This window comes from Cylas formicarius, unplaced genomic scaffold (genome assembly GCF_029955315.1).
Source record: "Cylas formicarius isolate icCylForm1 unplaced genomic scaffold, icCylForm1.1 PGA_scaffold_8__14_contigs__length_24414737, whole genome shotgun sequence".
NCBI classification, from domain to species: Eukaryota; Metazoa; Arthropoda; class Insecta; order Coleoptera; family Brentidae; genus Cylas; species Cylas formicarius.
In genome coordinates, this window is record NW_026844361.1 from 16,254,040 (window position 1) to 16,277,611 (window position 23,572).

The 23,572-nt window shown below is 33.1% G+C and overlaps 1 protein-coding gene across 1 annotated transcript; it reads left to right on the plus strand.

Annotated features, from left to right (window-relative positions):
* Window positions 1-22,346, plus strand: LOC132706036 (fatty acyl-CoA reductase wat-like). The gene is made up of 7 exons (XM_060677092.1): window positions 1-225; window positions 13,460-13,833; window positions 18,002-18,273; window positions 21,095-21,204; window positions 21,259-21,459; window positions 21,521-22,034; window positions 22,092-22,346. The coding sequence occupies exons 1-7, from the start codon at window positions 210-212 to the stop codon at window positions 22,177-22,179; spliced, it is 1,575 nt and encodes a 524-aa protein (XP_060533075.1). The 5' UTR covers window positions 1-209; the 3' UTR covers window positions 22,180-22,346.
* Window positions 22,347-23,572: the final 1,226 nt, after the last annotated feature.

The window sequence follows — 23,572 nt, forward strand, 5'->3', positions numbered from 1 at the left end:
CAGCGCGCAAGACGTCGAAATCCTAGCCTCCCTAGATTGAAACTTGGAAAAAAATAGTTAACGCGTTCCGCTCGGTATTTATTTGACTTTGATCGGCGGGTGATCGTGACTTGTTTGAAAACATCGACGGGCGCGCTGTTTGAATTTCTGGCGAGTTTGTTTTTCGTAGTTGGCATTGGCAGTGCGTTTTCGACCGTGTTATTTTCGAAATGGTGGCGCACGGAGGTAAGCGACTTTTGGGGTCTTTATTTACGAACTTTCCTGGCGTTATTGCCACCGTTTTTTTTTTTGTTATATAGGTATTTATATTTCGCGCGTCTTATCCAATGCATTTTATTTTAAACGTAACTTAGGGTGACTTATTTTTTGTTGTAAGTGGAATAAATAATAAAAATCGAAATTTAAGCTTTCCTAGTGTGTATTTTTTATCAAGATTTAACCTTATACAGGGTGTATATTAATTAAGCTCCGATCGGTGTAAATGGAAAAGTCAACACCAACATATTTTGTAAACATTTTAGTTTTTTAAGAAAAAATATTTTAGCATTTTTTCAATCAAAACGTACATTATGAAATTTTGAAAAACAAGTATTCTCAAAAAATTAGACTTCTAAAAATAATTTTAATATATAGAAATAGCATTGGTGTTATGTTTTTTCCATCCAAAATATGCGGACGTCATTGGTGCAAATTTAAAAACTTTTCGAAGTCAAAAAGCTCTCTTTAATAATTAAGAAATGTGTGTAGAACACTTCAGAAAAATAGCTAGAATGGTAAGAACGTTTTGATAAAAAAATGTTTTTTTTTTCAAACACTCAAAAATTGAGAGATTTACGGCATATGTTGATACTAACTTGTTTTATTTTATTTATTGCGTTGTAAACATCTTAATTTCTGAGCGAGAGGGTATCAATGCTTTAAGAAAAATCTCTTTTAACATTTTTTGTATCACAATATTCAATATCATGCTTACGTGGACTTTACCAGTGAAGGTAGAAAATTAATTTCATAAAAATATATCTTAATGCGGAATCAACCAAATTTGGACGAAATATCAGGAGCAGCCTCAATTAACTTAAGAACAGTTTTTTTTGCTATTTAATGGGACAAATTTTCTCCAAAAATGAGGCTTCTAAAAATAGCATTGCTGGCACATTTTTCCTTTCTAATTATTCAGTTTTAATCCCGTACGGACGCCACTGATACAAATTTAAAAAATCTTTGAAGCCAACCAATGCTGTTTAATAATTAAGAAATGTTTGTAAAACACTTGAGAAAAAATAAAACACCTGAGAAAAATCTAGAATGAAAATAGCATTATCATAAAAAATGTTGTTACTCTCTTAAGGATTTAACACCCCGTACATGTGAGTTGTTGATGGTTAAAGTCATTATTTTGTGGTTGTTGATTCCTGTTAGTTATAAAATAATTTTTAAAACTCTGTAAACCACCTTAAAAGTTTTAAATGTCTGCCTCTTATTTATTTTCTCAAGTTAAAATGTGACATATCAACGCCAATGCACATGTTTAATTCATAGCACCTGTATACCCAATTTCAATAAAATATCTAGAGTGACATGGCAGATGTAATTTAAAAATAATTTATTTTTCAAACCTTTGCCACCCTGCATTTGGAGATTTAAAACCTTTAGGACATACTTTCATATGAATTCCGCAAGTAAAATGGACCTAATGAGTGCTGACACTGAATTAGAAAACGCCCTCTATTTGAAATTAATTTAAAATAAAAAAATAATTATTATAATTAAATACTTAATTAAATTAAAATATAATAATTAAATAAATATTGAGGTAGGAAGATAAGCAAATCTGTTGTTTTCAAGAACCCATTTTTCTATTCACGCCGTAATTCAAAAAAAGGTGACGGTGACGAAAGTCTCATTACTTCAGTTCATCAATTTATTGTGAAAATATCGACAAAAAGAGCAAGGCACATGACGCGGTAACTCGAAAATTGAAATTCTGTGTCAATTGCGGTAAATTATCGACCAGTCCGCTAGCGAATCTAAAAAAAAAATAAATAGGTATTAATTGCAAACCCCAGAAATTTAAACTGATAATTACGAGGCGATAAACTAACGTACTAATTATATAGTAGAAATCTATCCGATGCGGTGATCCGCAAGTGGGTGTAGGTAATTATTTATAAAAGTTTTATTTGGTTTTACCATTAAAACTTATATTTCATAACCTCTCAGCACTAAATTTAAGATATAAATGAAAAAAAAAATTACAAAAATATTCATTAACGACACAGTTTTATAACAACATTATTTAAAAATAAGTTATTAATGCGCAGATGTTAAATTAATAATAATAGTTAGCTAATTAATTGATAATATTAATTATTATAATTTCAAATTATAGTTTTTTATGTGACATTTTAATGCGAGTTAAATAGGAATAACAAGTTATTTCCATTTCGCATTCTTCTTGACTCTTAATAAAAATTTGATGTTAAGTATACAGTGGGTTGAAAATCACACTTAATTATCAAATAGTTATACTAATTTCGTGTTCATTTATTAACCCAGTCTTCCTTTTACATTTATGTGTTGTGGTACGCCTGGTATATTTTTTACACCATGGTAAAAGTAAATCCAAAATGAAACGTAAAAGTGACTGCCTTTAATTTGTAGATAAGAATCGCGGTAAATGTTCCATTAAGATTCATCTGTAATCCGTAATCAAATCAAATTGAAATGCGAGATCCCACATTAAAAGCAATAACAATGAAAATAACATACTTTCGACGATGCTGCGCCGCCCATCAGTTAATTTATTTAGTGTGCTTTTTCTTAAATAGGATATTTTTTAGATATAAAATGCCAAGGAAATAATGTAAAATAAAACAGCACATTAAAATTAAATGATGTCATTTAAAAGTCGCTCTATTTATAGAGCCTTATTTAGACTATTCTCTTTGTTTAGACTACAAAATATTATAAATACCTATGCATTGTCCTAATGTCTCAGGGTCATTATATTAACGTGAAACATTGTATCAAGAATCAATTTTTCAATCACTAATACATGACACAAAAGATTATGGTAATACTGTCAGGTATTTATTTAATGATGAAATTCATAATTATTATAATTACCCTAATAATAATGCTTGGTAATTTTGGTTTGGTAAGAAAATGATGACTGTCTTGAAACTGGTTCGGAATAAATAAATAAAATATAGCAAATTTTACAACACTTGTTAATATCAGTGAGACACCTAAGACTAAGTTGACCTGAGATCTACGCTTGAGTTGTTTGCTATTAATTTGTAATTAACAAAAAAAAAAAGGTAAATATAAGAAACGTTAGGCGTAGAATAAACGAATATAAATTAATATTAAATATCTCAATCGAGAAATTTAGTTACTAATTAATTGTAGCCGTTTGCTATAGATTTACCCTTAGAAAAAAAGAAAAAGATAAGAGACGTTATACCCCAAGTATCAATCTCTCAATCCGGTCGTGGAAAGTAATTCTAAAGAAAATTAGATGCCAATTAATTTGATTTCGTGCAAGTACAATGCAATGTCAACATCAAATAAATCATATGGTAGGTCAAAGACTTTGACCAAATTCAATGATTTTTGAATAACCAATTCACCCAAATCCATTTGAATAATCGAATTGATGTTCTTTTGATTGATCTGAAATTTTTTAATCCACATTGTTAATAAGATATGATTATTATATATCGAGCAAATCGAAAATGCAAAACTATAATATGGATAATATTCCCATTAATATTAATACTTGCTAAGTATTTTCTTTGTGTGGCAGATTCAAAAAAAAATCGTTTTTATTTTACCTACCCTAATAGATACACATATTGGAATCGTTTCCTCGAATGCAGAAAGCTCTATCTCTGTATCTTAATCTAAGAGCTGCATTCATACAGAGAATGTTTAAATTTAAACTCAATTTCCATTTTGAGGGATCGCCACAAACGTTTCTAATGTTTTGTATTTCGTTTATTTAATTAGTCAATGTTCAAGGAGGCATTACAATTTTATATTTTAAAGTTTATCCATGCGTTTAGAAAGAAAATGGCCCAAAGAGCAGGTTAGTTTGTGAAATGTACAAATCTATTTTAATAGCTGTATATTAACACATAATGATAAATAATTTGATCTGCTTTATGATTATCCGTATATAAAATCATTGCACTTAAAACGTTGCAATTGGGATTTTAAAATTATATTTCGTTTGTTTTTCGTTCTGTTTATTTGTCGGTTGATGGGGTCAAAATAAGAAAAAGGAAGGCAAAAGAACTGGCAACCTACTAAGCAACTAATTTATTCTAGATTCAAACAAATAAAAGAGCAAAAGTAACTTTTTGTTTGTTTGTTAAAGTAAAATATTACACTCGCGAATATCGGCGTGGAATATCGATCGATGGGTACTGTCGGGAACTTGGTAGAGTTCGCCGAACGATATACGGTTTTTAGGATATAATCCTGTATTTAACATCGTATGAAAGTCTAACTGCAGGTAAACCTCGCTTGGCTTTTTCTTTGGAAACCTCAATAAATAGATTCGCAATTCCACAATGACGTTCTAAGAGTTGAACTAGAACTTTTTGTAATTGTTTTCAACTACCTAAAGCTAAATTTTGTGATATGGTTTGCCAAATGATATACCGTTTTTAGGACATAGGATTTGTGTAGACTTTCATCGGTGAGATTCCTCTGTTATTGTTAGTCCATGCAGTGAAAAATTCATTCAACAATAATATTTATATAAAAAAACGTCATTCTATATCAAAATAATCACTATCGTCATTGGACTCGCCCCCCACATTAATAATTAAACATTTTCTTCTTCGATGACATGTTCTACACATTTTTTCCAACTAGAAGAAGATATTTTTTCTACTTCACTTCTAATTAATTCTGTGATGTGGAGGAAGACGGACACTTTCTCCGGATATCGATTTCAGAAACAGAAACACATTTAAAATTATAGTTTTCGCAGCAATCGGCAAATGTGTCCGAGTCTTTGATCCATTTGAATTTGACGGATGTTCATCATCAACGATTATTACGTCATGCACCACAATCTTCGTCGCTGGAAATCGCAACTGACTAAAAAAATTGAATAATGTTATTATTTGGTGAGAAATAAATTGTAATAAAATGTATGTAGTACCTCAACTCAACACTAAGTTGGTAAATACTAATAACCCCAAAATTTCGAAAGCTAAGAAAATGTTTTTGAGTAATTTAAATTGGAAATCAGTTTAAGTGTTCTAATACATTTTTAATATAGGAGATCCACCTATCTACTGGGCAAATTCAACTTGATATCGAGCTCCCTCAAGTAGGGACTGTTTTAGGAAGATTTATAAAAAAGGACACTAATACGAATGAATATAACAGTTTAATCAAAGAAAATTTCCCTACTCTTTAAATACAACTGCACAGCACAGCTCTTGTGCAGGTCTTAAACTCATTCCGAATTCAAAACCCTAAAAGGTTGTAAAAACGGTATATCTTTGGGAGAACTTTAGTTCTGTGGTACCCTTGTTATAGTACTCTTGGTAAATGCGTGAGTAAATGTATTAGATAAAGGTATCGCAATTTTCTATGATCGTTTGCCGGTCCCGAGTTTAGGGGTACCACTTTAATTAATAACCGCCGAGTGTGTATCCAATTACGTAAGGGAATCGTTGAATATGCGAAGCGAGCCACGATTTCTGTTACAACACGCGAAACGCACTTGAACTCGTTAAAATATTGACCCTGTTTAAGGTCCCCGTTTGCCCAAAACATCCTGACGATTGTCAAATCGCGAAAAATCAAAGTAGTCGAGTCGCGTATATTTATATCGGTTTCCAGAGTAGGCCGTGCTCGTGCTGCCGTTTGACAGTTGAGTTATTTTAGGGAGATGTGGCGGAAAAACGATGTTTTTATTTTTTATCTTAAAAACGAAAATAGAAAGGACATAAAAAAAGTATATGACTGCTGTTACTCCTCGAGGCGTTTCTTCTTAATGCTTCATTCGACATCGTTCAGATAATAAAATTATATTATTTAATTGTTTCATTGTTTAATAATAAAAGTTTTAAGTTAATAACGGTGAAGATGCGTTTTATATGCGGACTTGCAAATGGAACTTCCTTGGAAGTTTGTCGCCTTTATACACAAATCCATCCTTATCGTAGACCTTCTTATCAAAGCTTATTTGCCAAGATTCATCAAAGTTTACATAAATCTGCAGGTTTCTGAAAAAGGAGTTTTGATACCGGAGGATACCGTGAAATTCGAACGCTCGGATTAGAAGTTGTTGTGCTAAATATTATTGAAAGGCAACCTGAGAGAAGTACTAGGAAAATTGCATTAACTGGTTTAAGGATATTCTTCTTCTTCGACACCGCCGACCGAAATAGCTAATTTGACTTTTTTTTCCTACACTCCTTTTGCCATGAAGTTTCCCTTGCAGTATCAATTGTAGTAGATGGTATTTCTGTCCCTTCATGACATGTCCTAGGTATAGCAGTTTTTTTATTGCAATAATAACTTCTTTCTCATTTCTTATTCTTCTCATGATTTCCTTGATCGTCACTCTATCGGTCCACTTTCCTCTTAGCATTCTGCGGTATATCCACATCTCGAATGCCATTAGTTTTCTCATGTCTAATTTCTTCAGAGTCCACAACAGAGCACCGAGAACACATAGCATCTCACCAACCACAGTTTTAGATCTAAGCTGAGGTCGCTACAATGAAACAGTCTGTCCATTTTCATAAACATTGTTCTCGCCAGTCCTATTCTGGTTTTGATTTGTACAGAACAGTGCCTAAGTATTTATAACTGTCAACTTTTTTTATGTATTGATTGTTTATAAGAATTTGGTGGTTGTTTTGTGCTGTTTTGGATATTATCATGAATTTTCTATTCTTTACATTTAAGTATCTGTAAATCTTATCGCGTATCTGATGTGGTTGATGAGGACTCCGTTAATTACAGTACTCTTCGTCTCATCTTCTAATTTTCGTTTCATTGTTTCATTGCACCCCTGTGTCACACCTCTGCTGAAGATATATGATGGTTTTTATATTTCTGGTGTCTAAATTCATTTCTCTAAGAATTCTTATCAGTTGTTCGTGTCGGACGTTCATGGCAAAGAGTGCTCCTCTAATTCTAATTCTTTGTATATCCTGTTATGTATCAGCTTCAGAAATATTTTTAATGTGTGACCCTTGAGACTGATTGTTCGGAAGTCATTAAATTGTCTTGCATTATATTTTTTTCCAATAGGGATTAACATTGTTATCAACCGCACCTGTCTTGTATATGGTGTTATACAGACCTGTTAGATTATCATCTTGAAAAGTTCTGTTATGTTTTGCTTCCATGTTCTTAACTTTTATTCCTCTTCCATGATAATTCTACCATTCTGGTCAGTAGTATTGTCGGTTGTCTGTCTTATGTAATTCTGTAGTTTATTTTCTTTACTTTTTTTAAAGGATATTAAAAGAACTTAAAAGAGGGTACAAGCTCTTTCACCAAGAGATTTCAAACTGATAATCCTTCGGATTATATTGTATCCGGAGATATAAAAAAGATTTTATCTGCACTACCCCAACAATTGGGTCTTGCACTGCAGCCTATTATAGAATCAATGGTGCATAGGCAGGCATTTTCAATAATATAATAATAATATAATATAATATAGGAAGTTTAAATAAAATGTCTTTAAAGGAGACAATTTATTCATAGTTTACTCGTGAATAGATCAATGATTTTTAGAAATATTTATTGATAGATTATTTTAAAAATTGGATTGTTTAGAATTTAATCAATAAATATTTGTACAAAGTACCAATTATAACTATTGGACAGCATCCAACTGAATTATTTTTTATTAATAACATATTTTTTTATTTGGCCACTCGGTTTTATGAAGACAAAAATGTTTCTAATAAACCTGTCTATCAAAATTAACGTAACTAGTATTACGGGAGCGCTGGTGACCACAATTTCCAATTGATCTACGAGGAAATTAAAAGGCGAAATATGTTTTTTTAAATAAATAAGGTACCATAATATTGAAAAAACTGTTATAATACCGTACAAAATAACAAAGTATTTATTTAGTAAAAAAATAAAAAACATTATTGAAATACAAGAAAATAAACAAAATATTTACAGGCTTCCGCAAAATTGGCACTAAAACCCAATTTAACATTTTCATTCTTCCAAATCGACATAATATTGGTTGTTTAGTCTTCATCAGACCAGCTGTAATAAAGAAAAAACGTTATTAGAAGGTTAATAAAACAAATGACAGTGACGTTCTCTCTCACATTTCCAAGGCTGTAGTGCAGGCGATACAGACAAATCTCTGTTCAGAATGTTGCTGGCAAACGGGTTTTGAACACGTCATTGGAGACTTTCTACCTTTTGATCGTGATCATAGAGAGCATCCCATTCTTTTTTGAAGAGGAGGTTGCAAATCAGTGGCGTCTCGTTGACTTCGTTCTGCTATTCCTAGTACTTTTCTTATTATCTTTTGTATTTCGCTGAGAATAAATCACTTGACAGCTGTTAAATCGGTCGCCATCTTGAACAGTAATGCCAACTTAAAGTTCTACACATCGAAAAAAAACATCCATTATTATGCGCCGGAGTTCGACGATCACGCTTTGGGGGATTACCATACTTATATCTATTGAGAAGTTATCTTCATTGCATTCGTCGCCAGATAGGGAATTATTTCAGTCATTTTGAATATTATCTCCATCTGACAATCCTTGTTCGGATTCAGTGTCGTGGTCTGTGTGATCGCATTAGACAGATTGCTATCTGAGTCTTCGAAATCTCCAGATACTCTTGGACCTTCTAGATCACTATCGTTCATAAGAATGGCTTCAAGCTCTTTATCAGTTAAAAATTTGGGCTCCATATTTGATCAGATCTAACGTAACTGGTGTCAGTGTTGACCCCCAACTCGAAGTATTACCACAACTGTGCACCCTACAGAAGCGAAGTGTAAGGGATTTTTATAAAATTTATTGCGCTTGCGCGGTCAGCCTTGACCCCAGTATAGTTAAGGGTTAATTTAGCGATGCGATTCACTTTCCTCACGCATTAAAAAAATGCAGAAAACGTATTTTCATAACAGTGAAACTACAACCAATCAGGAAACACACATCATGTTTATTGACCTCCATAAAGCACATCATACTGTCGCCGTCAACAGATTGTTTCGAGTATTACAAGAAACCAACATTAACTTTACCCTTAAAGCTCTAAAAAACCTGTATGAAGAACCCACATCTCGAATAAAGATAGGTAAACGGAAAATCAATATATATGAGACACTGGTAAAAAGCAGTCTAGTATACTGCCCAGAAACGTGGAGTATCACGGAGGAAAATCGAAGGAGACTTGAAGCGGTAGAAATAGAAGCCTTTACAAGAACACTGAGAATTTCTAGAAGCGACAGGTTCCGCAATGAAGAAATTAAACAACGAATAGGATAGATAGAAGTACCGATTTTGAAAGAAAACAACTAATATGGTACGGCCACGTTCAAAGAATGGATGATGATGTAGAAAACGTGGTAGGCCCAAAAGGACATGAAAAATAAAATAAAATCAATATTATTGATCGCTCCATATCTGCATAACGATATAACGAATTACCCTTTATCTCAAACCCCCTTAAGTTTTTCGCAGTTGTTTTGAAACACCCTGTAGTTTGTGCCTACAACTGCCTCTATTCTTAGAACGTAAACAGCCGCTAAATTGTGCGTAAAATTAGCGTATTTCGCTTAATACTTTGTTATTACCGGACAATTTCTAATAAGTTTGTTTATTCGGATCGATAGTGGCAAATCGCCGTAATCGTGCATCTGTCAAGATGTGTGTTAGACTTTTAAGCACGAGATTCATTCGCTTATGACGCGTCACACACGAAAGCGGAAACTTCCACAACTTATAAATGTTTCCGCATATGATGTTAAATTATAGACGTAAAGAAAGGTGAATCTACACGCTTTTAAAAATAAAAATGTATTAAATGAATTAAAGAAGATTAATATCAAATTTTACAACAAAGAGATATGAATATAACATGGATTTGATTTTTTTTGGGATTATGCGTGTTATTATGAACCTCTTTTTAAATAATATCTGGTATAAATTTGGTAGTTTTGAAATGATTACATTTAAGACATGACATTATTGATATTTTGTAGTAATAAAACATACGTGCTTGGCAATGAAATATTCGCCATTCAATACACAATAATCCAAACTCTTCGATTTTCATATTAAAAAAATCATTTATTTCTAAATGGCACGTCAATATACTATTATTGTGCCACATTCAATATTTAAAAAACCACCATTTTTGCCAGATATGTCAAATACCGTAATAGTCATCGGGAAATTTTGTCTTCAAAGAGAGACACATATTTAGAACCAACTCCAATGCAGCATTCTGCAAATCGCTCTCCTGATCTTCGGTATACTTTTTTTCGTCGGTCTCTACCAAAAAGGCCTATTCTTGTCTTGTAAGAAAACAGACCAGAGCCCCATTCGTCCAATGTCCAATTCAGATGATCCCGTGTTTTTGGGGTCAGGTTATTGTCCTTCAGTGTTCTTCTCACTGTCGGTGACAATTTCTTATTATTGTTGACACAGTAAGTTATCACGAGCCTTGCAAATGATAAGTGAATTTGGCCCAATCATAAAAAGGGCTGTGCTACATAAAATACAAGAGATTTGTTACTTTGAATATCGAAAACACCCAGTAGTTCTTATTTCTACCAAATATCAACAGTCTCATTTCTGAAATCAAAATCAAATCAAATCAAAAATTTTCCGTTCAATTCAAATAATTCAAAAACCTAAACTAAACTAAATTCAATTTAACAATAAAACGAAATACAAAGTTTAAAGTTTAAAAAAATCATAGTTTTTTGCTTCATACTGACGCACTCTGTTTAATTCTAAACAATTTTAGAGTGTGCGATTTTTATGCGCATACCATGTGGTGACGCTTGTGACACCAGAGTGGCAAACTCCTATTTTACGTAGTCGTTGGGCACAATATTATATATTATATTATATTATGATTAAAATAACTGGTAATTGTCAACGCTCAACTATTTAATAAATAATTTTTAAAATTTCAAAAAGAGGTGGCGTCTAGTCCAGAACTCCTTTGTAATTTTGGATCGAAATTGATGAATATTTTAATCACAGTGATCGAAAGCGTGAATATGCATCAAACATGCAAATGGGTGTCGCTCTGTCTTGCGAAACAATGACGCTGTTTTTTTGGGCACCATTTATTTATGTTTCAATTAGGCATTCGGTATTCAAAGTACATTTGAAAAAAACACCGGGTCATCTTCTGTTAACTGTTCCCATGGTAATTCGGGATTTTTAGCGAGACCGGGTGTTTGAACTTTCTGCGGGGAATAAAACCCAGACATTAAAATGTTTGACCATACGGGGGTTGTCAAAAATCACATTAATCTTATGTGTAATTTAATTTCAGATAGAAATAGGTTGAGTTTATTTATTTTAACAATGATAATTCAGAAGGGTAAACAAAACTATTTCTAGACTCAAAAAAAAAAGAAAACAAGAAAGAATGTAGAAATAAATTTTATTTAGTACGAACCAAACACTCCTAATTACTTGATTCCTAAATGAGTTGGGTGACCAAGCAAAAATAGCGATGTTAAAAAAGTAACTGTTAGAATTTCTTTTGCAAAAGAGATATTGGTGAGTTGCTTAAAGGATAATTTTTCCAACAGTTTTGGACAGTCTACTCTGTTATTAACAATAAGAATTGATTCATACGATACGCCTATTAGATTGTGATTATATCTAAAGTTCATGAAAAAAATAAACTTTTTTTGAATGCTTTCAATTCTGTTTCCATACTTTTGATATTCGGCAGTCCATATCACACTAGAGTTATGAAAGTTGCATCGAATATTTGTTTCTAAGTATTAATATTCCGGTGTGTAATATATATTTATATACATCATATAAAGTTACGCGAGATTCGATGTAAATCCTAATTTGAAAATGCAGTTTCAAAATCAGCAGTAGGGTTACTAGGGTTACACATTTTTGTGTCTTGAATCTGTTTTCCTAAATTGGAAATTAGAAGGACGAACGAAGAAACGAACACAGTTAATTCATATTATAAACATGTAAGTAGGATCATGAACAACAACAAAGAAGTAGCAAGTTTCAACCATTGATTTGTGGAATGAAAAGTTGTATTTAATGAACTATCGATATGAATTATTTATGCACTTTTTACGAGACGTTTAAATATTGCTTTTGCATTGTTTTAAATTTTAATGAAATTAATTTGAACGTTTCATTACGTAAAAGTAGATCCGATAATAGAATAAACGATTGTTATTTTTGAAGCATGTGATGTTTCATTTGACCACAACATTCGCTTTAAACGCTAAATGCTTTAATTGAAATGTTTTAGCGAACAATTTCTGAGGTAATTTCTGTAAAAAACCCTTTTCAATTTACAAAAAGCCCATTTAAAACATAACAATGGACTTGTAGTTCGGCAGTTAAACAGCTACGGAGTTTTCGAATAATTTTCAATAGCATTCCTTTATTTTTGACAAAATATAAAAGCGTCACTTACAAATTTTGATCAAATCCGAAAACTATGATATATTTTCAAAGGTGGGTTCATTCTTCTTCTTCCATTTTAATTTGACAAGAAAACATGAAATATTTAGATTTTTGAATAGATATTAAATTTTTTGAGCTGTATACGAGACTTCCAAAAAAATATTAATTCCAGGCAGCTCAAAAAAGTATGTCTTATTCTATTGTGGTTTTAATAAAAAAAAACCTCAGACTCTATAAACAAAATTCTCCATATGGTAGATACGCTCTCTCTCTTCTTCCATTGTTAATAATGTGATAAATTCTGGCCTTTTAAAAATTGCTAACGAGCAGCTGTCTGTCTGTGGCCATGGTATTTATGCTCGAGGTAACCAAACGTATGGTATAATATTATTTATTTACTATTTTATTTTTATTTATTCATTTATATTACATTCTGTCTTATACATACAAGTCCCATTTATACTATAATTAAGTCACAATGTCCAATTTTACTATTAATAAATATAACAAAAACGATTTTATTCTATCTCCTAGTTCATTTAAAAAACAAATGGGGCGTAAATTAATGACCGGACGATATGTGGTCATTAATTTTTTTTCCTAGCATTTCTCGTCCCTTCTTATCACGCTCCTCTAATTCCTGTTGAGCCGTTAATGTTAATTTTCTAAGCTTAGTTGGCTTCAACGCCATCTTCTCTTCGAAGTGTCCACTGTTACTGCTCTGGCATGTATAATTTGAAGTTTCAAATTATTAATTACTATGAATAATATACAGGGTGTCTGAATATTTGTTTTTCCAGAGTTTTGTACGATAGTAGAGGAAAACAACTACAAGAACTACGTCGAATCGATTGATACGAAGCTCACCCCCATCCAGAAGTTCTATACTGGCGTAAACGTGCTCGTCACAGGATCCACCGGATTCCTGGGCAAGACCCTCGTGGAGAAGCTGCTGAGGTCGTGTCCTACGGTATCGAGCCTCTACCTGGTCATAAGAAGCAAAAAGGGCAAATGCATGGAAGAAAGGTTGGACGAGTTGTTCGACGATGTCCTCTTCAGCAGACTCAAGAAAGAATGTCCGAAATTTAGGCACAAGGTCATCGGCATCGAAGGCGACTGCGCCTTGCCTGAGTTGGGGTTGGACATGCAGGATAAAAGACTGCTCGTAGATGAGGTGCGTCCCACTATCGAATTACTTGTCGATTCCAGTTTTCTCAAATCATTTTAAAAACCATGGCGAAAAAAACTAGCTTGAAAACTGCCATTTTATTATTCAGATTTAAAATATCATTTTAATATACACAAAATTTTTTATGTTTGCTTTCTTTTTGTTACTTTCTTCTGCCTATTCCAATGAGAGAAGCGGTTATCAGTATTCGCCACAATTAACTTATTCTTTCGCACGTGTTAGTTGCTACAATGCAAAAGTACAAATATAAATATAAAAATAAGTGTAACATTTTAAAACAGACGTGTAATATATATTCGTCCTTTCTCGCGTTACTTTTGGCAAATAGTCAAATTTCCAATTTTTGTGTACCGGAAAAGTTTTAAGCAAGCAACGTAAATCCCTAATTTAAATTTAAAATCTAAATGTTCCGCGTTATTATATATTCACGACTCACTAAATAACGATAGGTTAATGGATTTTTGTTTACGATTGAATATTAAGGAAAAAATTGAGTGGGCAGGTATAGGGAAACCCATCTCGACAAAAGGGATAGAGGGACTATAAGGGAACGCTATAAAGTAGTTGGATACAGGGTGTTCGAATTAAAACGTTATAGAAGAAATAGTTTGTCACGTTGGCAAAACATTCGGAAAGCTTCCATTTACAGTTACAGTGTTATATAAACATTCATTGGAGATATCTTAATATTCAAAAATATATAGGGAGTTTTCTAATCGAATGTCAATAATTCGAGAGGCGATTTTCGGGTACATTTTTAAAAGAAATTTTTGTATGAACTTATGTCTTAACTTTAGGTCGTAAAGTTTTGGAAAATATATTATTTTATATCTTTTAGATATTTTAATGAAATTTTTCATACAAGAGGCATTATTTAGTGTACTACATTTTTTTTTAAATACACCTGTAGGGGGAGTACGGAATTTCACCTGTCTAGTTTGGCAGATATTGACGGTACGCCACTGCTTCAGCTTCTCTTTGAGAATGTGTCTTACTCCCAGTATTACATTTAAGTGCTCAATGAAACTTGACTAACTAATGATATAAACAATGCAGAACTACAGATTTTTAACTAGAATATATACCGCAAAGATAGATCTGAGTGAAGTTTTACCTGCTTCGAAAATCATTGAACATTTATTTATTGAAATCAATCAGAACAGCAACAAAATTATACTGGCTACAGCCTACTTCCCACCGAGGTGTTCCTTTGAGAAACATGCAGAATTTGGAGAGAACCTGGAAAGACTGGTTGAAGAATAACCCAGTCATAAGTTGTGAGTTCTAGGCGATTTCAACCTGCCCAACAGTTGGTGGTCCAAGGACGAATTATCATCAGTTGCAATCCCTCTGGCGGGAAGCACGCATAGCGAGATCGAATCCACTAATCTACTATCTTACCTATGCTCCTCTTCCAGAAAAACACAGTCAGGAACGTTAACAACAACCCTCTGGACCTAGTGTTCTCACAAGATGGCGGAATTTTAATAGTAGAGGCGGATAGTGCTAATAGACTTTTATCACGCACCACTCTTCTTTTGCCTGCAATGTGATTTAGTACATTTTATAGATATTTTGAATCAATGAACTTGGGTGCAAAAAATTGCGAAACATTTTAATTCAGGGAACTTTTGGAATGGTTAACATCGTACCTTACTAAGAGAGTGCAGATTGTGCGTGTCCAGAGCTTCCAATCTACCGAAATTAAAGTGCCTTTTGGTGTTCCGCAGGGATCACACCTGAGACTCCTACTTTTCAATATCAACGTGAATGATGTTGTCTCATGTTAACATCTTGCATTTTTCCTATTATTTGCTGACGACCAAAAATTCTACATGAAAGTCCAAAATGCTGTATAAAACTCCGATTTACATCACCTATCGCTATGTTGCGATTTTAATGGAATGGACTGAATATTAATAAATGAAACTAACGAACTTCAACCGGAGCAGAAACCCCATTCATTTCCAGAGTATTCCGTCTTTTAGATTTCTGTTCTGCTACCCCCTGCGTCTACACCTGGATTACTGTTACCGTATAAGGTCCACCGACAAGCCGTAAAAAGAGTACTGCAGTATATAGCATTTAAGGAGCACCAAGGACTTCCAAAGAATCCCACTATTTTTTATAATCGACTGCAGTCAAATTCTCATGGACCTGAGGTGTTATGTAAGATTGGGGCTTATCGTTCCCCCCCCCTCCCCCTCACCGCAGCAAGAGCAGAATAAATCACTCCTTCTAGGTAGAGTTCCATTGTACTAACTATCGGCAGACTTCTTTTCTTACTAGATCAGCCGCACCAGCAAATCCCCTTTCGGACGAACTTGACTACTGGACTGCCTCCAGAGTGCAAAAATATTTAAGAACTAAAAGAGTGTCAGTGAAACTGCATAGCATTGTATAATAACGTGTTGATGTCTTGCCACTGTTATATGTGTTCTTACTGTTCTATCGACTTCTGTATTAATATTAATATTTTGGGAATCCAATATTTGTCATACTAGGGTTGGGTCTTTATCTGTCTGTTTTATTTTTGTTTTGTTTTTTTTATTTTATTTTGTTTTTTACTATTTTGTTTATGTGAATCTTATTTTATATTGGGCGGTTGGCCCGTTGATAAATAAATAAATAAAATGAAATTTAATTTTTTAATTTTTTTCAATCCGATATAGGGTTTTCGTTTGACAAAATGCAGAGCAAAAATCAAGAAATTAATTTTTTTTTAGAAATGATCGGATTGTAAGAATAATTTTTATTTTATGAGAAATCAGTGGCGTAACATCAATGTCTGTCAAAAGGGACTGGTAAAATTTCGTACCTCCGCCACTGGCGTATTTGAAAAAACATGTGGTCCTCTAAATAATGCCTCTTGATACATATTGCATATGTGCGAAATTTCATTAAAATATTTAGAATGTTATTAGTTTAGGACATATTTACATATAAAGTTTTGTTTTAAAATGGACCCAAAAATCTTCTCCTTAAATATAGACATTCAATTATAAAACACCCTGTAGATGGATACATGGTAGTTTGAAAATGCCAATATTGTGAAAGCCAAAAACATTAAGATTGTAAAAATTTGGTTTTATTTAACAATAATGTTCGTCTATTTCTTCAGTTTGACAACCTGTATTAACAATTAGAAATAATAATAATAATAATAAGAATAATAATATTTATTGCCAAAAATTCCTTTTACATAAAAAATATTTTTATAGTAAAGGTCCTATAGGGGGAAAATACTGCCCGTACATAGGTTGGCCCTAACATAACTTACATCAACAACTACTTACTATAACTTACAACTACTTAATATTGGTGAGAAAAAAACTTTTAGATATTTTGAATTTTATTTTTACATTTTATTTATTAGATTCTAACACTTCTAATGTTTCCTTTAAATTTTTTTAAGTACTTTTTTGTCAACATTCAGATTTTTTAATTTGTATTTGTTTTTTTTACTGTGTTAGCCACGTGAACATCCCATTTTATATTATAGTCGTAAGTTATTCCTATATATTTACTACTGGTAGCTCTTTTCAGACTCACACCATTAATCTTGATTTCAATATCCTGTGGAACAGAGTCTCTATAGTTTCCAAAAGAGACAAAAACAGACTATTTTGAGTGCCAGTTTATTTTGATAGAGCCAGTAGTATATAATATCCAGAGTTGATGACATGGCTGCTGAAAGTTCGGGCCATGATTTTGCTTTCACACCACACTTACTAAACAGGAATTTTTCTACAAAGGAAACTATTTGATTCACATAACGATTTCTACAACCGTCGATTTTATTTTATATATATATATATTTTTAAAGATTTTGGTAACAGTTATTGTCTTACAATCTCTCGTATTGAGTATAAATAAACACTCTAACCCTAATAAATAAAAGCCCTTAGAAATGGTGTATTGAAACAGAGGATACCAATGGAACGATCCCATCAACCTTATTCGTTACTTAATGGTGCACATTTAATGTGGCGTATATCCTTATACAAATTCATTAATGCTCGGTTAACAAACACTTTGAATTCAATTGCGATGTGTTAAATACTATCACCCGAAATGGGCGCGCATAGCGGTACGTCCAGCCTTCAAGTCTAAAGCGGCAGCATTTCGAAAGCACAACAAAGGTTTGTTACAGATATCTGTAATATTCCACGTCGCAGCAACAGTTCGCTTCGATGAGAAGCTGAAAACTGCTGCAGCGATCAACGTCAGAAGCGTCAGGGATCTCTTGAAGCTGTCGAAAGAGATGGTTAACCTAAAGGCGTTCATGTACGTGTCGACCCTGTACGCAAACTGTCCGGAACTTACGATAGAGGAAAAAATCTACCAGTCTCCCATAGACGGTGACAAACTTATACTAATGGCTGAAAATTTACCGGACAATGTCCTAAATGACGTCACCAATGCGTAAGTTTAGCGAGTGTCTAAAATTTAAATTTAAATTAAAAAAAATCTTTTGATAATTTTTTAAAGAAACGATTTTTACAGATGCATTTAAAACATTAACTTGAACGTTTATCACATAAATGGCATTTATCTAGAAAGATATAATTCATTTTTTCGTCTTCTATTAGTTTTATTTTACTATTTTATTGTGTCTTTTTTGTATTTTATCAATGACTTTATTAAAATGATCTTAGAGTTTTAAGAATTGAATGGAAATTTTTAACAAATGTGTCCTCATTTGCAGAGTAGCTGTTCCGCACATACATTTTGAAATAGATATACGAAGTGTGTCCAAGAAGTAAGGTGACTTTTAAGTTTTATCAAAAAGTATTTATTTATTTATCAAAATTAATGTTGTCCCCTTCAAAGATATAATACACTTGTGAAAGCGTTTTTTCTAAGCACTTTCTGGAATAGTCATGACTTCTTCCAGCAATTGTTTCGTTATCTCCTCAGTCGTTTCAAACGTTTCATGAGTTTCTTAAGTTTTGGGAACAGGAAAAAGACGCAGCGCGCCATATCCGGTGAATATGGTGGCTGAGGCATGATTGTGGTGTTGTTTTTGGGCAAAAAGTTAGACACAAGCATTGATGAGTGAGCAAGTGCATTAAAGTGATTCAAAAAATACTGCTTTTCTTAAACGGCTAATAAGTTTATACTCTTTATTGAACGTAGGACCTTGTGGTAAGAACTCTTGATGTACTACGTCACGATAATCAAAGAAATCACTGGTGATTCTGGGTTCTTCCATTTTGAAGACTGGGCTTTAGTGACGGTGAAGTAGTGACCATATGCGTTGTTAACATGTGTTTTGCAGCACTGTATTATTCCGTTTTTGACAGTAGAAAATTGTCGAACACACAAACCACGTCTAACGCTTCTGTCTCACAAAGTAAACTTGTAACGTAACAAAAAAATATATCGAAGATCGAATCTACATAGCCCTCCCAATTACAAAAGTCATCTTACTTTTGGAACACACCTCGTATATTTTTATTTTAATTTGAAATACCTCGCCAAAAAAGGAAAATGATTTTTAGATTTTTTTTAAACGTGACACGCCAAATTCACAATTGTTTTGAATAGACACCGACAAAATTTTAATAGAAAATATAATAAAATATAACTAAAATAAAATATAAAAATAATAAACGCTTATAAATAGAAACACCTAAAATTTCATTGGAAAAAATTAAAAAATCTATTTCATACGAGGAAGAATTTAAAGAAAAAAAAACAATAACATATTATTTAAGTTTTATTTATTTATATTTTATTCAATTTTGTTATTTAGCATTTAAGTATATTTTATTTCTGGTTGCTTTTTTCTATTTAACTTTAGTTTTGGATGCATCTTTGATTTAAATACATAAATAAATAAAGCTTGAAGTTTGCAATTAAATTTAATATGATACATCTTTTTCTGGTCGACAACAACCATAAGATCAAAACCGTCTCAGTTATCACATTTATGAGTAGGCACAGGGTTATCATTTACTTACAGAGTTGTTAAAGGCGATAGATAAAATTTTTTTATACAAAAGTTGCACGATTTTTTCTTTGTTGTCTTCTGAACATACCAAAAAAATGTAAAAGAGCGCCGCAAGTATATAAAAAAATAATAGTTTTTTAAATTGAAACACCCCGTATATTTCTAATTAACGTGCCTTAATTAAAGTCCTTTTAACACGATAAAAAATATATGGCTTGTCGGTATTTAGTTTAGTAGAATTTAATAAAATATGTTTATTTTTTGGTCTATCGTAATACCTATATTTTATTCTTTAAGTAACTCTATAAGAATGGGTCAAGTAGAATTTAATCAGGACTATTCGGCGGACATCTAAGAGTGTTATGCCTTCCTACCCAAAACTCATCTAATACATATTTATAAATGGAATCTGGATGAAAGTAAAACAAACCTTTTTCTTATAAAATTTACCTTCATAATAAAGCAACATCCAACCACAGTTCTTGTTTTTCTCTTAACACTTTTAAATCGACAAAGAATATTCTTTCTCGTATTCCTTGAACGCCTAAGATGGAAAACGCTGGTGATATGCACGTCGAACTTGCCATACATTTTCGTTTTTTAAATGAATTTAAATTTTAATGTTATCTTGCGCTTCTAGAATTTACAATTCGTCGTCGTAACACTATTCATCTCTATTAGAGAGTCATCAAAACTTGTACACAATGTATTGTTTTTCAAGACAGTAATGATGTCAATTATTAAATTCTATTTTTGAATAATAAACTCTAGTTATTTCAAAAAAGGCTAAACCAAAACCGACAAACTATATATTTTCCAAAAACGTCTTGAATACGACGTTTTTTTTAATTTCTAATTTTAATTAAATTTGTATAAAAAGATTTAGCCTTTCCCCTGTAATAAGCTCTGTAGGTGGGTGTCAAAATATAAATAAGAACCTTGTACATCAAATAGCCACTTTTCCATGGTATATCTGTGTATAACACTAGAACATGTCGCCGTATCGATCGGAAAGCAGCGGTATGACGTCACGATCATTTAGTGTCGTTTAAAAGGAATAGCCAGGTGTCACCACTTGAATTACTTATTGCAACTTAAATTTTGAGTTTTGTTATTTGGTACGCGTTATTTCCATACATAAACAAATGTATTAAAGAAATAAGAAAAAAATGTTCAAGTTCTTTATTCAATTTGGATAGCTTCAAATACGCAACTATTCTATCCGATATTACTGGCCTTTTAATGGTTTACATCACTAGGTGTAATATGGCATTATGTTCTCATTTTCAGACTGCTAGGCAAATACCCCAATACTTATACGTTCACCAAACAAATTTCCGAAAACGTGATAAGTAAAACCGGACAAAATCTGCCCGTGGGAATTTTTAGACCAGCTATCGGTACGCAGGCAACCCCCATTGCTAGAATCCATTGTTAATTATACTATTTTCCAGTTGTGTCCACCTACAAAGAGCCAATTGAGGCGTGGATCAGCAATCTCTATGGACCGACCGGAGTTTGCGCCGGAGCCGGCACAGGGGTACTGAGGACGCTGCATTGCGATCCTCACGCTAACGCGAACCTAGTTCCAGTTGATATGTGCGTCAATTCTCTGATCGCGAGTGCCTGGGAGGTGGGAGATATGTATCAGAAAGGTTGGTAACACCACCAAGCGGTGCCATAATATAAGGACCTTATATTATATTTCATCTTCAGCACTTCAGCAAAAGTCTTCGTTCGAAATCCCAGTGTATAACTACGAATCAAGCAACGACAATCCTATCGACTGGGGTACGTTCATGTATCTATCGCAAAAGTCTGGATTGAAAACCCCCACCAGCAAAGCCATATGGTACTATTTCTTCGGCCTCTACAAAAACTACTACCACTACTTGGTGGCCACTTTTCTCTTCCACACCATGCCCGCCATCGTAGCGGACGTGGTGATGTTCTGCATGGGAAAGACGCCTCAGATGTCCAAAGTCTACAAGAAGATCCACAAGTTCTCGGACGTGATCTCGTATTTTGCGACGAGGAGCTGGAAGATCCAGTCGGCGAGGGTGCACCAGCTGATAAGCAAAATGTCGGGCGAGGATCAGGACTTGTTTTTCTGCGACCTGAGGAAGCTGGACTGGAACGAGTTCTATTTGTCCTATCTCAGAGGTGTGAGAGTCTACCTTTTGAAGGACCCAATGGACACTCTGCCTCAGGCGAGAAAGAGATGGTCGCGGTAAGATATCGAAGCCCAAAGCGAAATTGATTTTATAACCTTAAATTTTCGATTCAGATTGTACGCAGCTCACCAAGTGACTAAAGCTTTGGTGTTTCTTCTTCTGTTGAGGCTCGCGTGGATGTTACTCAGAATGATGGTATAGTGGTTCGCTCGGTGGTTTGTACAGGGTTCAAGTTGGATGGTGTGTAGGGTATTTTTTGTGAATGTGATATTTAGCCGAGGATGTTTTTGTGCTATAGTCGAGGCTCAATATTTATTGTAAGTTTTGTTACAAATGTATATTTTAACAATAAATTGTTATTTTACAAATGTTTTATTTTATATAGACTCAGTTACACGATGGTTAGTTATTTTTTATAAAGAACCAAGAACGACTGGTCATAATGGGGTTTGATTTCTTTAAATTAATTTTAAATTAAATTAAATTATTTCTCATTTTTTCTGCCTACATCCACTGGTACTTTGTAAAATCATTGCATTAATTTATGCTTCTTAGAAATAAATGGTGATATATTTTTACTATTTTTAAAGGTAAATCTTATTGATACATTGATACAATATTAATTATGTTAATAATAAGTAAGGATATATATAATCAATTACTTTACTTTGCCCCAAGATTTTTATTATAATTATTTTCCACTTCACATGGTTAACACATTTTTTCTACTCCCGTCTGTAAAATACCTAATTGCACACTGATCTAGCGTGCGGGAAGCGTCACTTTACCACGTCAGTTTCGTTTCCCACGAATCCGAGCCACTTCGGGAATTTCCGGAATTTTACGGCACGGATTCACCACGCTTTGAATCTTGTCAATTCTGACAGTCATGTCAGTGAACGTATTCGTGTTGTTTTGCGAAAATGTACTCAAAAACTTACGGTCGTAGAAAAAGTATGCGTGCAACACGTTCGGTAAACTGTTTTAAGTCACTCGTTTATTAAACACTCGCTCCGCTCGTGTCAAATAAACTCGTGAGTCAAATGCCGTTTACCGCACTTGATGCATAATATACTATTATACAACTGCTCTGGTACTAAACTCAAATTGAGTTTCAATTACATCAATTACTGTTGCGTCTAACTTTGTTTTTTAATTCGGTCCATCTTATTTATATTGGACTAAAATAGCAGTGATAAGGTGGTAAGGAAGGGGTATATTTCCTTTTATGACCTCGTCTAGTTGACTTGCTTCAAAAAATAACAATTATCTTCAAAGTAAGGATCATGTGGACTAATGCAATACCTCTTTCTTGCTGCTGATGGTACTTTTTTAGCCAAATTTGCCTGCTCTCAAGCCACAGTGTAAAATGGATATTCTTTTTCCTCTAAATGAAGTATATTCAAAATGCAGTTCGATCGGGAATTGTGTGGAAATAATATACAATGAGTGCCATATTCGCTTTTTTATACAGCTCTACAAGCTTCAGATTTAAGATTGACGAAAAAAATCCAATACCGTTATATTAACAGCTGTCGAAATATGATATTGTTTAGAGGTTTTTAAGAGACGAGAAAGATAGAGTGTGAACTGA